Source organism: Sceloporus occidentalis, unplaced genomic scaffold, assembly GCF_023333645.1.
Source record: "Sceloporus occidentalis isolate IW3139 unplaced genomic scaffold, rSceOcc1.0.p SCAF_4, whole genome shotgun sequence".
NCBI lineage: Eukaryota > Metazoa > Chordata > Lepidosauria > Squamata > Phrynosomatidae > Sceloporus > Sceloporus occidentalis.
In genome coordinates this window covers 52542405-52555735 of record NW_028316984.1, presented here as the reverse complement: position 1 = coordinate 52555735, position 13331 = coordinate 52542405, and the positions used below count along the sequence as shown (strand labels likewise).

The 13331-nt window shown below is 37.7% G+C and overlaps 1 protein-coding gene across 3 annotated transcripts in view; it reads left to right on the top strand.

Moving 5' to 3' along the window:
* The window catches only part of ACVR2A (activin A receptor type 2A), a 77522-nt gene that overhangs the window by 52215 nt on the left and 11976 nt on the right, over positions 1–13331 (top strand). For 2 of the 3 annotated variants that reach the window (XM_089520065.1, XM_089520067.1), the window contains exons 5-9: positions 5088–5111; positions 8399–8542; positions 9405–9548; positions 10201–10346; positions 11984–12098. In XM_089520065.1, coding sequence (XP_089376191.1) covers positions 5088–5111; positions 8399–8542; positions 9405–9548; positions 10201–10346; positions 11984–12098 — 573 coding nt within the window. The remainder of the gene's footprint in view (positions 1–5087; positions 5112–8398; positions 8543–9404; positions 9549–10200; positions 10347–11983; positions 12099–13331) is intronic. The other variant, XM_089520066.1, reaches the window with a different exon arrangement.

Below are 13331 nucleotides of genomic sequence, written 5' to 3'. Positions count from 1 at the left end.
TTGGGTTTTTTTTTTACCAGTTCCAATATATAATTAAAATGGCAAAGCAAGCTTTTTATTTTCTCTAGTACATGATCTGATAGACATTTTGTTAAGTGATTTTCTGTAAACTAAAAGTGTGTGGAAGGGTTCTAAAGATGCTATTTGAAGATAAAACCTGGTTATATGCAAAATTAATTTGGCAAATCAAGTTGATCAAGACAGAGTATATTTCAGTTTTGCATTTAAGCATGGAATATGTTGTCATTTTTCTAAAGCAGTCATAAGAAACCAAGTGAACTGCTAGAAGATAGAAACACCTGACTATGCCTAGCATAGAAATTCTGCTTTTAAGCCCTCACCTGTCAGCCCCTTAGAGCAGGCCTTAACAACATATAGCCTGGGGGCCACATGAGGCCCACCAAAGAATGTTGGGTGGCCCACAAGGATGTGGAATGACTTCACGGCACTTCTGCCACTTGAGAGGGGAGGAATGGTGAATGGTCACCCCATAAGGCTTCTCCACTGCCTGGCATTCTCCTGAGGAGAGGGCCAGGTGCCGGCGGTGGAAGAGGAGGACAGGCAAACACTTGCCCTGCCAGGCTCCTCCTCTGCTTGGCTTTCTCCTGAGGAGATTGCCAGGTGGAGGAAGAGGAGGAGAAGGGGCAAATGCTCAGCAAGGCTCTTCCTCTGCCTGGCTTTCTCCTGAGAAGGCCAAGAGGTGGAAGAGGAAGAGGGGCAAAGAAGCCCTCAAGGCTTCTACATCATTTAGCCTTCTTTTGGGGAGAAGTCCAGGCAGAGGAAGAGGACAGGCAAGGCTCCTCCACCACTTGGCTTTCTCCTGAGGAGAGGGCTGGGCAGAGGAAGAGGAGGACAGAATTAATATTAATAGTTAAATAAAATAATTAAATTAAATTATTGTTATTAAATAAATAATACTAATTCATTAAAACCTACCTGTGGCCTGAAGAAATTTAGCCTATTTTAATTTTGGCCCCCACCTACTGCCAAGTCTGGGCTAGAGGCAGATTTTTCTGGGTAGTTCTGAACAGTTTTCTAAACGTGACTGGTTATTTCCCTAATCTGTTTGTAAATCGAGCCTGCCCTTACTACTGATGTAAACAGTAATAATTAAAATAGGTAAAAATAGGAATGTTGAATTTTTTCAAAATAAGCTACAATGTAAAGAAACCTTTGTCCATCACCATATTTGTTTTTCATGGGGTACTAACTGTTAACAGAAGGTTGAAGTGTTATTAAGACTAGTTCTTACTGTGTGCTGCCTTTTGTTGCCATAATCAGTCATTTGGGAAGATCTTCCCTACATGCTGGTTTTATGGCAGTGAATGTATGCTTTCAGCAGGGACATGTCCTGTTTTTTTTATTACCACCACCCATCCCCATTATGTATCAACAGCTGAAGCAATCTTTTATACATGCTTTGTCTATCTTTTACCATCACCTCTTTCTTTGACTTGTTTGAAGAAATTCTTCAGCCAGTAACACAAATTTTCCTGATTGCATTACCTTCCCTGTGCAAAGCCATTGTTTTTTAAGTACCGTGAATTCCCAGACTTTATCATGACAATTCCAAAAAAATGGGGAGCTGGGAGAAATATTGGTACATTCAGAAGCCATCTCACACAGATGTACTTGTAATGTTACACAAACATTTATAATAGTGTTTTTTCTTATAATGCAAAATTCTGTGTGTCTCTTAATCTTACTTAAAAAAGTACTTTGAAAAGCCAGTGGTTTTATATTGTAATCATAAATGGATAATTAACTGCTACTTATGAAGTTAAGAATACCTTATTCGGAAATACTGTACACCGCATTGATCCTGGGAAAAGTGGTTTATAAATAAACAATTTATTAAATAAACCAAGCATTTAATATGTTACAATTACTTTTATTTTACTGTAGCACAAATATTTAATGAAAAATGGAAGTAGCATTCAGATTTTTCTGTTAAACAAGGCCCAAAATCGAGAATAAGTAGCTTCTATTTCTCTTACTATATTTGCTTCTTTTTTAATGCATTGTTGTTTTTAAATCCGAGGCACTTTTTGGCATTGTGAAAAGTTCTTTCATATTTCATGTTATATTTTATGAATAATATTTATTGCAATAGTTTAATTGCATGTAAAAAGTTTGGGATGTGTAGCTCAGTCCAGTTGTCTAACTAAATAACACAAGAAAGTCAACATTTTCTTAAGATATTTTCAGTTTTTAAGGGGAAAAGCCCCTGACTCCATCATCCTTTATAGCAACTGTGCTGCATGCCAGTGAATTGTGATTTTATGTTGACCCATTCTCTAAAGAGTATGCATTGAAAACATTATGTATCAAATCATCAGTGTCATAATCATATCATTGCAAAATATGTCCTGTTTCTATTTGGAACAGATAGGATTTAATTTTTTGTGTTCATCATTTGCAGCTGTGTACAAATCAGTGCAAACTCTTCCGAGAATTGCCTGTTAAATTAGATGTCAAAGCACTGGTGATGAGTGTATTTGCATTGTTTCAGAAGTGTTGTTGAACAGTGGATTGTCTTGCATGTTATTCCTTGATGTGTAAAAAATTTGCTTTTGGGACACTGTCAAGGTTTTTAAATTCTGGATGTGATTCTTACTGGGTTTGTGTTTTTTATGTCCTATGCTGTGTGTTCCCTTTTATTTCCTTACTCCTTCTGTGGACTTTGTCTTGGCCATCCTGTTTGTAGCTACTTTATTTCCAGTGAATACCTTAGCCTACAACTAACATCATGGTAGCAGAAGACCACCCATTTGATGGGGATCTCCTCCCCACCCTCCTGCCCACAGCTATCCACACCACCTCATAGCAAGTGGATAACCAGCAATAAAACAATCACCCAATAACCATAAGCAGAGTCTTTCCCAGCCGCCTGGAGCAGGTTTAGAGGTTGCACTTCCCAGTGCTATTGGTAGAAGCAATCCTGTCACTGAAATGACTCCATTGGATGCTGGCTAGTGTTAGGATTTTTTTTACACTTCTCATCATCTACCCATACATTTATATATAGGTAGTGGGGAGAGGCTGCTTTTCCCTTCACTTGTATATTTTCAGAAGGCTGTCTGGATCTAAACCTTTGCAGAATTGTAAAATTTTGCTTTTCCAGAAATACTGTTGGGCTTTGGAGAACCTGTAATGTCAGAATGTTTTAACTAATTTGCTGTACTGTGGGGTTAACATTAGGGTTGCATACTGTAGACAGTTCAATTGTTTACCTTGTTTTTAAAAGCAAGCTGGCTGTTTTTAAAATGGTGGAAAAATGGGAGAGTAGTAGAATAAACGTTAACTAAATACAAATTTTCAAAATCAGTAAAGAGTTCTAACATACTTTAAATGTTATGCAGTGCTTGGTGTGTATCAGAAAAATCTTTTGGACTTCATTCAGAATCCTTGTACAGTATTTTAAGCTTGTCAAGGCTCTTTGCCAACATGAAACTTAAATTGGGGTGAAATGTCTTTCCTAAAGGAGTTGTTCTAAACCAGTGTCTGGCTGCTGTAATGGACTGGATGAGGGCAAACAAACTGAACCTTAATCCAGACAAGACAGAGGTGTTCCTGGTCAGTCAAAAGACAGATCTGGGAATAGGGATTCAGCCTGTGTTAGATGGTGTTACACTCCCACTGAAAACTCAGGTTCATAGTTTGGGGGTACTTTTGGATTCAGCACTGAGCCTGGAATGCCAGGTATCGGTGGTGACCAGGAATGTTTTCACACAGCTAAAACTTGTGCACCAGCTGTGCCCGTTACTGGAGAAGTCAGATTTGCCACAGTGGTACATGCCTTGGTTACATCCTATCTGGATTACTGTGATGCTCTCTATGTGGGGCTGCCTTTGAAAAGTGCTCAGAAACTTCAGCTGGTCCAAAGAGCTGCAGCTCCCTTGTTGCAACAGCTCCATTGGCTACCATTCCATTGCTGGGCACAATTCAAGGTGCTGGTTTTGACCTATAAAGCCCTATACGGCTTGGGCCCACGCTATTTGAAAGACTGTATCTCCCTGTATGAGCCCACCAAAGTACTGAGATCATCTGGAGAGGCTCTTCTCTCTGTTCCACCGCGTTTGGTGGGAACAAGAGAGAGAAGGCCTTCTCAGCAGCTGCTCCCAAGCTTTGGAACTCCCTACCAAGAGAGGCCAGGATAGTGTAATCCTTACTATCCTTGCAACGCCAGGTAAAGATGTTCCGGTGCAGTCAGGCCTATTAAGTTGAGAAGGACTGGGTTTTTAATGCTGGGCTATACAAATTTTAATGGTTTGTATTTTAATATGTTATATTTTAATTTATAACTGTTTTAATCCTTAAAATGTTTAATTGTTTTTTAAATTTTTATATTTATGTAGTTTAATATTTTGTATTGTTTTTAAATTGTATTGTTTTATACTTGTTCACCGCCTTGAGTCCCTGTATTGGGAGAAAGGCGAGATAGAAGAAAATATAATAATAAGAAGTTGTAGCAAATCTACATACTTGTAATACCGAGATAAAAGAATAGTACTCATAATATTGGTGCAGACTGATCTGTCCAAGTGAATGTATTAATATCAAATAGAAGCTCATTTTATTTAGCAAGGTGGTTAGTTACTGAGGTGTGTTGAATGTGCACATCCACAGTATTTTGCTTCACAGGTGTGAAAGTTCTGTAGATTGACTTTAGATGATACAATACTGCCCTCTGGTGTAATTTATAGAACTATAAACTCCATTATGTGTATGTAATACTCAGGTTGAATTACTACATTTGAAGTATTCATGTATTTTTACATTTGAGCAGATACAGTATATTTGGATTAATCTCTCATCAGTTGTTTATAGAACTAAATCCTAATTTAAACAGTTTCAAATGTATTTACTGTTTAAATAAAGATGTCACCTATATTTGTATCAGACTAAAACAATTATGCCTTTTACTTTCAAGTAAAGACTCTACAATGTTTCATTATTTTTAAAAGACATCCATACTTTACCTTCTAACGTCTCACTGTTCTCTCCTGTGACTTTGCTGCTATTCTTATATCTGATTTGCATTGTACGAAGTAATTTCCTTTTGCCTGTGTGTTTTTCTTTACAAGCACGCCTTTCATATAATGATAGAGGTAAGATGCGTTGATTAATCATATATTTGTGGGGTTATATCACTATGTAAGTGATATTGGGCTAATTGTTGTTGTGTGCCTTTAAGTTGTTTCTGACTTATGGTGCCCCTAAGGCGCTCCTATCATAGGGTTTTCTTGGAAAGTTTCTTCATAGAGTGTTTACCCTTGCCACCCTCGGAGGCTGAGAGAGTGTGACTTGCCCAATGTCACCCAGTGGGTTTCCATGTCCGAGCCAGGATTTGAACCCTGGTCTCCCAGTGTCCTAGTCCAGTGCTCAAACCACTACATCATACTGGCCCTCATTGGGCTAATACTTAGATAATATATTTAATATGCCTCATATGATGTTCCAAAGTACAGATTTTCTTCCTTATTAGAAGTTCTACTGGCTATGTATAATTTCATTGTCAGTTAAGCATTTGGCTGGGCCTGTGGTAGCAATAACTGAAGAACCTCAGGAGTTGAAATGGTTGTTGTGTGTCTTAAATCATTTCCAACTTATGGTGATCCTAAGGCGAATCTGTCATGGGGTTTTGGGGGGCTGAAAATGTGTGACTCACCCCAGATCACCAAGTGAGTTTACATGGCAGAGCGGGGATGTAATCCTACACTCATACCACTGCATCATACTGACTCTTGGACTATTTGAAGACTCTGTGTAAAATCGGAGAGGCAACAGCCCCATAGTTGTTGCACCACAAGCTGCAGTAAAAGGCCCCTCATGTTAAAGTATTACTGTGTCCCAACAACCACAATTCTGTTTTAAAACAAGATATATGCCCTCAGTATTGCTATTAAAAAAAAAAAGGGGGGGGGGGGAAATCAGCCAACTCCATTCCATAATTTTAAAAATTGCCAATGCATCCCACCTCTATGGGTCCTGTGAGGCCCTTGATGGTCCCCCTTCCCCATTACATGGAGCTAAACCTGTTGTAAAGTAATGTATATTTTGACTGTCAAGAAATAATCGTTATATAAAATTTCCTCTTATAATTCTCTGCCTGCCTCTAGGTAGAACAGGGGTGGACCATTTTTTTGTCCCTGCTCCTGCCTGGTTTGGCCACACCAGAGAGTTTCAGCATGCCCAAAGGGACACAGCATAATTTCCGGCAGGCATTTTATCCACCTATTGGCACATTCTTTCCCTCTTTTTTGATGCTTGGATGGTTTGGGGGCTTTTCAGGGTTAGGAGAAGTGAACTACTGCATTATTTGGCAGTTTGGGCTAGATTGAGGGCAAAAACCATTTGTTGGTCTCCTAGGGGTTTTTTAATTATTATTTTTGTGGGTCTGGGAGGCTTCTGTAGGAAGGGCTGCACATAAGAGTCTCAAGGGCTGCATGTGGCCCACAGGCCAACTTTGTCCATGCTTGAATTATAAAATGTGTAAATGAGGAGGAAATGTAAAGCTTTTTTCAGTGTTAAGTGGAACTCTACTTTCCTAAAACTGGGGTAGGGAAATACCACCACCGTCTTGCTCTGTGATTTACCAGTGGCAGGAATGATAGGCTACAGTCCTGTTAATGTATGATGCTGGCTTAAGTACACCAGCATAGAAAGTGATGGCAGGAGGAAAAAAGGCCATGGGTGCAACTGTCATAAAAAAATTACAACACTGGAGCAAGAAGAGGCTGCTCAGAGGGAGATGATGATGATGATGATGATGATGATGATGATGATTTATTTCTATAGCGCTGTAAATGTACACAGCACTTTACATACAAATAATCAAATCAATAAAAATATAAAACCTGCCAATGTCGTACAATCTACAAAATACATATAAAAACAATAGGCAGTAATATAAAATTGAATTAGTTAAAAAAGCAGGCAACAATTAAAACAAATGGACATCTGCTCCATTTGTCACTACTGCATGATCTTGGGAAATGTGAAACTGCTAGTATGATGCTAGCTGCACTAGGCATGTATTCACACTGGCTGGCACATACACCCAACAGGAACAGAAAATAAATGACCACATTCAGTTCATCAAGTAGGTCTCTCTGGGTAATAATCTAGGTCAGGAAATGCTTTCTGGCTGGTTTATGGCTGCTTCATCCAGTGCCTTTTCAAAGTCTTTTTACAAGCAGATACATACTTGGGGTGCTGCAGTAGCTATCTTTTCTGCCATCAATCAGTGGATATTAAGGACCTTGGCAAACAATTCAGGCATATTTCACTGTACTTAAGTTGCCTTGATATTGGTGATCGTTAGATACTTTTGTTCTGAGTCTTCAAGACAACTTCACCTTACAACAAGCATATGATAAAAATTTCTTGGCAAGATTTATTAATAGGCTTGTAATTGCTTTCTTCTAAAGCTGAGGGAATGCACTTTGCCCAGAGACCCCCAGAGTTTTTCCTTGGCTGACCAAGGATTCAAACTCTGGACTCTTGGATTCCTAATCTAGCATTTGAACCAGAGCTCTACACTGATTTCCTCCCCTGTATATCTAATGTATCTATCCCATCTGATCTTGGAAGCTAAGCAGAGTCAGCTGTGGTTAGTACTTCATGAGAGACCATAAATAAATGCCGCCTACTGCAGGCTATATCTCAGAAGACAGAATTGGCAAAACTACCCCTTGAATATTCCTTCCCTAAGAAAACCCAACGAAATTCATGAGGTCTCTATAAGACAACAGGCAACTTGAAGGCACATACACATATATATCTAGAATAGAAGCAGGCAACAGTTGTTGGTCTGGGGACCAATTTTTGGCACTGTAGTGGATTTATTTAAAACTAAAATTACAACTGGAATTACCTTTCAGTGGCAGCTTGGAGTTTTGGATAAAGCTATCCTTGTGAGTGTGGCTGGTTGAGTGAGTTGGAATGAGTATGAAGGCTAACACCCACTCCAGCAAAGATAGTTTGTCATTGTTCAACTGTTTGGGATGTGTGGGTGTTTTATTTCTGTTCTACAGTGGTTTTTGAGAATTTTAAGGAGAAAGAGAGAACATGGAGCAAGAACTAAACTCTTGAGATCTGCATGCAATTTATATGCTGCATTTTCCCCATCCTTTATTGAATAGTATTGTTGTCTGTCAGAACGTTTCACTGAAATAATCATTGCCATTAATATTTGGTTTTTGATGGCAAGCCTATGAACATTATTAATACATTTTTATGGTTTGAAATTGCTCTATTAAAATGTGAGTTTGCCCCCCCCCCCAAAAAAAAAATCCATTAGTGTTGTCTCCATGGATGTCCTCTTCCCATTGCAACATGTTGGGTGAATATGATGAAAAATTGAATTTTAATAAGTTCCTTTGCCTTGTTTTAGGATCCTGGACCACCACCTCCATCACCCCTGATTGGTCTCAAACCACTACAGTTACTAGAGATCAAAGCCAGGGGAAGATTTGGCTGTGTCTGGAAAGCTCAGTTGTTAAATGAGTATGTGGCTGTGAAAATATTCCCAATCCAGGTATTTAACCACCTGTCCTGATTTAAAATTAAAGCATGAATTAAAATACATCTGAAGATTTATATTTCAACTCCTTTTCAAAATATAAATTTTTAAAAGTGCCATTTTTAAAAGAACAACAGCATTGGACTGGAAGATGTTTCTGTTTATTGAGCACTGTTCAGAGAGAAAATATTAGTGTACATGCTATGTATATTGATAGGATAAATGTAGTAGTAGCAGTAATAGTTATTGCTGTTGTCTGCCTTCAAGTCATTGCCGACTTCTGGAGGCCCTAAGGCAACCCTGTAATGGGGTTTCCTTGCAAGATTTGTTCAGAAGGGATTTATTATGTCTTTAAATAAAATATTAAATAAAATAAAAATTTTATATTTTCCCACCTCTCCTGGGTGAATCGAGGCGGGATTACAACCTAATATAAAAATACAAATACAGGCACAACACCAAAATACATAAAGAATTAGCAATTAAAAACAACATATCAAAAAGTGACTGTGGAGTAAGATATTCCTGTTCAAAGGAGGTGGATCTTTCCTCTGAGGATGAGAGTGTGTTACTTTCCCTAGGTCATACAGTAGATTTCAGTGGTCAAGTGGGGATTTGAACTCTGGTCACTTGGAGTCCTAGTACAACATTCAAGATACTGCATCATGTTGGGTCATTTCTTAGTACCATAACATTTTGAGAGTATCTAAGTGCATAGCTAATGGTGCAGAATAGTTGCAGTTCAGTGTCTTGCTGTCGCTCAAGTTCAGAAGATCTTTCTGGGTACATAATTACAGTGCTGGGTGTTCAGGGCTTTAATAGTAAACAGAGTATTATGAATATTATCAATATATTAATTTGCTTGTTTTTGTTTTAGGACAAACAGTCATGGCAAAATGAATATGAAATATATAGCTTGCCTGGAATGAAGCATGAAAATATACTACAGTTTATTGGCGCTGAAAAACGAGGAACCAACATTGATGTTGATTTGTGGCTAATAACAGCATTTCATGAAAAGGTACTTGTTTATTTTTCACTTATAATGCTCTTTTTCATACCTCTGTTAAACCCTTTCGATGCACATGATAGAATATGTGATTTAATGAATCAGAATCTTATGGCTTTTAATTTTTATTGAGTTTACAAGCATCTTGGAAGCCTGTCCCTTTTTTGAATTTTCTATTCTCTGGTCTGAAAGTTCACAGAAACATTGCTATATCTTGGGTATCTTTCCTTTTAGAACTGTAGTAGTACATTGATATTCAACTGATGCATGTGCTTTCATGGAAGTTTCTATGCACTTTCATTTCTAAAGCCATGGCTAGGTTATCAGTGACTACATAAGCATACTCTTGTGTAACTTTGTTCTTGATGAAGTACATCTTAATGGAATTCCTCTGAGAGTTCAAGATAATTTACCACACCACAGCTAGTAATGGCACCACAAATCACACATTTATCAGAACAGCTTCACTCAGAATATAGACACAAATTTGTAAGGAAAAGGAGCCCGTGCAATGTAAAATATTTAAATGCAGAGATATACGTTTCATGTGTTTTTGTTGGAACACCGTTATGTTACATCTTACAGAATTTTATTTGGAATGAAGAAGTATGCCTAACATTTTAAATGGGAAATAAAATACAGATTTTGAAATTTCCATTTTTAGGGGTCACTTACTGACTTTCTGAAGGCTAACGTAGTCTCATGGAATGAATTGTGTCACATTGCTGAAACTATGGCTAAAGGTTTGGCTTACCTTCATGAAGATATCCCTGGTCTGAAAGATGGACATAAACCAGCTATATCTCATAGGTATATTATTTCCATATATTACCTAAGCAGCTGTTACTGCATCTTAAATATAGCGAGGATGTGACTTATACAAGATTTTAGAATTATACTATTTAATTGTTTTCTACATCAACATAGTTGGAAGAAAAAAAAATAATGAGCTGAATCTAACCTTGCTCCTATTATAAAAACAAAAGAATTCTTTCTGTTGACAGAGCCTAAGGAAAGTCTCTTCTGTAAAGGAGGATGGAGTGAAAAGGGGATTGTCACTAATACTTTATTTTCCCTTCATCACCCATTGCCACCTTCCATGTAGGTTTCTAACCCTTCAAAACAGCTTTTTAAGGAGCTAATGGGACAAACAATGAAAATCACCTCAGCTGATCCAGTATGACTTTGGATCCAGCCCAGTGTTCAGAATTGTTGTTTTTTTAAACTTGTAATTGTTGAGAACTTTACTGACAGCATGCCAGTTACAATTTCATTGATAGCATGTTGGTTACAATTATATAATTCTTCAGTTTTTGTTATAGGAACAATGCAAGTTTATTAGAAGCTTATACAGTACTATTTTGGTGGCTTGGTATTCAGAATGTTACTCATGAAGATACTGGCCAAAATCCTCTTGGTGGCTTACCCTAGTGTAACTGAGAGTTATGCCAGCATGGGTATTTGGGGGGGGGGGTGCATTACACAAGGAGGTATCCCTTTTCCCACCCGTGCAACCCCATAACTAATGGCAAAGGAGAAAATTTGTACCTTCATCAGGTCCAGGCGGGTGATAACTCCTCCCCAACCATGGATTGACTGTACCTTGGTGCTGCACAGCAGCTGTTCAACAGCTGGAGAACAGGGACCTCCTCTAGACCTCAAACATAGAAGTACCCTGATGGAGCTTTATGCTCTGCCTACATTGAATGGGATCTTGGGTACTGGTGGCAGTGATTTTTTTTATTTATTTATTTTGTATGTTCCTGTTCACATGAACATTAAATCAAGGTTGATTGGTATTTTGTGCTTATACCTGGATTTCCCTGTGAAAAGGTAGAGGGTGTCACATGAAATTGCTAGTGGATTCCCATCCAGCTCATATGGCTTATTTATCAATCATTGGTTGCACCCAAGTGATTTAAGTTGTTCTGTAGAGCTATGTACATTCATTTACCAGCAATGAATGCTACTTTAAACAAAATTGGCACTTGTGGGGAAGGTGATATAGTTGCTCTTTTCCCCCATTGTACGTAGAATAATTATCAGTGCTTTCCCTGCTTCTGCTTCCAACCATAAGAAGTTGGCATTTTTTATTTTTTATTTTCTGCTGCAGTGTGCTGCTTAAATCCAAATCACAAAATATAAGCCACTTTTCCTTTCTAGCTCCACCCCAATCTCCATGGAGGGAACCCCATTGGGATTTTGCAGGAGGCAACTGGAAAAATGAAACCTGTATAAAAGCTACCAACTATCCTTTTATTTCCCGAGTTCTGTGTGCATACTACAGAACTCAGTGAATGAGAGGTGACCACTAAGCTGGAAATGGTTAACCCTCACAATACTAATGGACAAATCCAAATTGAAGTGCCTATATGCTATGTGCCCTGTAAGACTTCCTAAACTTTGTATGTAAGAGTTATTGATCTTTGTTTTTAATTTTTTTCAAGGGACATTAAAAGCAAGAATGTGTTGCTGAAAAATAATCTTACGGCTTGTATTGCTGACTTTGGCCTTGCTTTAAAATTTGAGGCTGGGAAGTCAGCGGGTGATACACATGGTCAGGTAAGTTTAAACATCCAGTTGATTTGCAATTAGTACCATCTATTGTACCTTTTCTACTAGAAAAAAATTTGAACTGATAAAGGTTGGTTACCTCTAATTTGGATTAGTTTTCCTTGTTATTGCAAATACCAATTAGTGCCTTGCTTCAATAATAATAATCATCATCATCATCATCATCATCCACTTAATCTCTAGGAATCCAAGTGGATTACAACAGTAAAGCAAAATACAGTTAAAAGAGAATACATTAAAAATTCAAAGATTCCCATCCCTCTTCCAGTGATAAAAACATAATTACATGCTAAAAGGAGATTAAACCAAGAAAAGAAGTTAAAACATTAATATACAATAACGATTAAAATGAAATAAGAGTTTCAAGCGGGGTCTTGGTAGAATAAAGATAAAGATGGGGGATAATGGGAGAAAAAGGAAGGGGGAGGCGGGTCAGCAAGGATGTTCTAGCCTGGAAAGGCCTGTATGTGCTGTGTGAAGAAGTATTTCCTGTCCTGAATTTTGCACCACACAGGATCTGTTGTTATGATGAAATAAGAAAAGCTCTCCACTATCAACTTTCTACACACTATGTGTAATTTTATACATGTTTATCATGTCACCCCTTACTTGGGATGTTAATTGAATTTTTCTAAGCTAACAGCCTCAAACTTTTCCTCAGTAGAGAGTTGCTTTAATCTCTTGATGATATTGGCTACCCTTTTTTGCACCTTTTCCATCCCTCCAATATTATTTTATATATATATGTGGTAAACTTTATTTTACTCACTATTTGAGCTGTTGTCACACTGTGCCTTTCTAGAAAAGCAGTTTGATTTTAGTAGTCTCATTTTCTATTTCTTGTCCAGTTTCAAATGGTAGTGTACCTTTCTTCCAAGCAATGTATACAAATTAAACAAGAGATTTTATGTCACTTGGAGAGATGTGAAGACCTGGCCAAAAAAAATTAGGAAAAAATGCAGGAAAAAATACCCCCCCTTCTTTTTTTTTAATTTGAGGTCTTATTCCCCCTAGATAGTTGAAACCAGAATTTATGGAGTAGTTTCTTTCAGAATGATGAATTAAATGTTTAAGGCAAGATGTTCACGTATTTACTGTTATGAAAGCATTTCTAAAAAGTGTGTAGGAGGAAGACTTTTATGTAAGACTATATATATGGTATCAGATCATTACAATTGCTGGTCTTTATTTCTTTTTCTCATTTCTTTTTATGAAAATGAG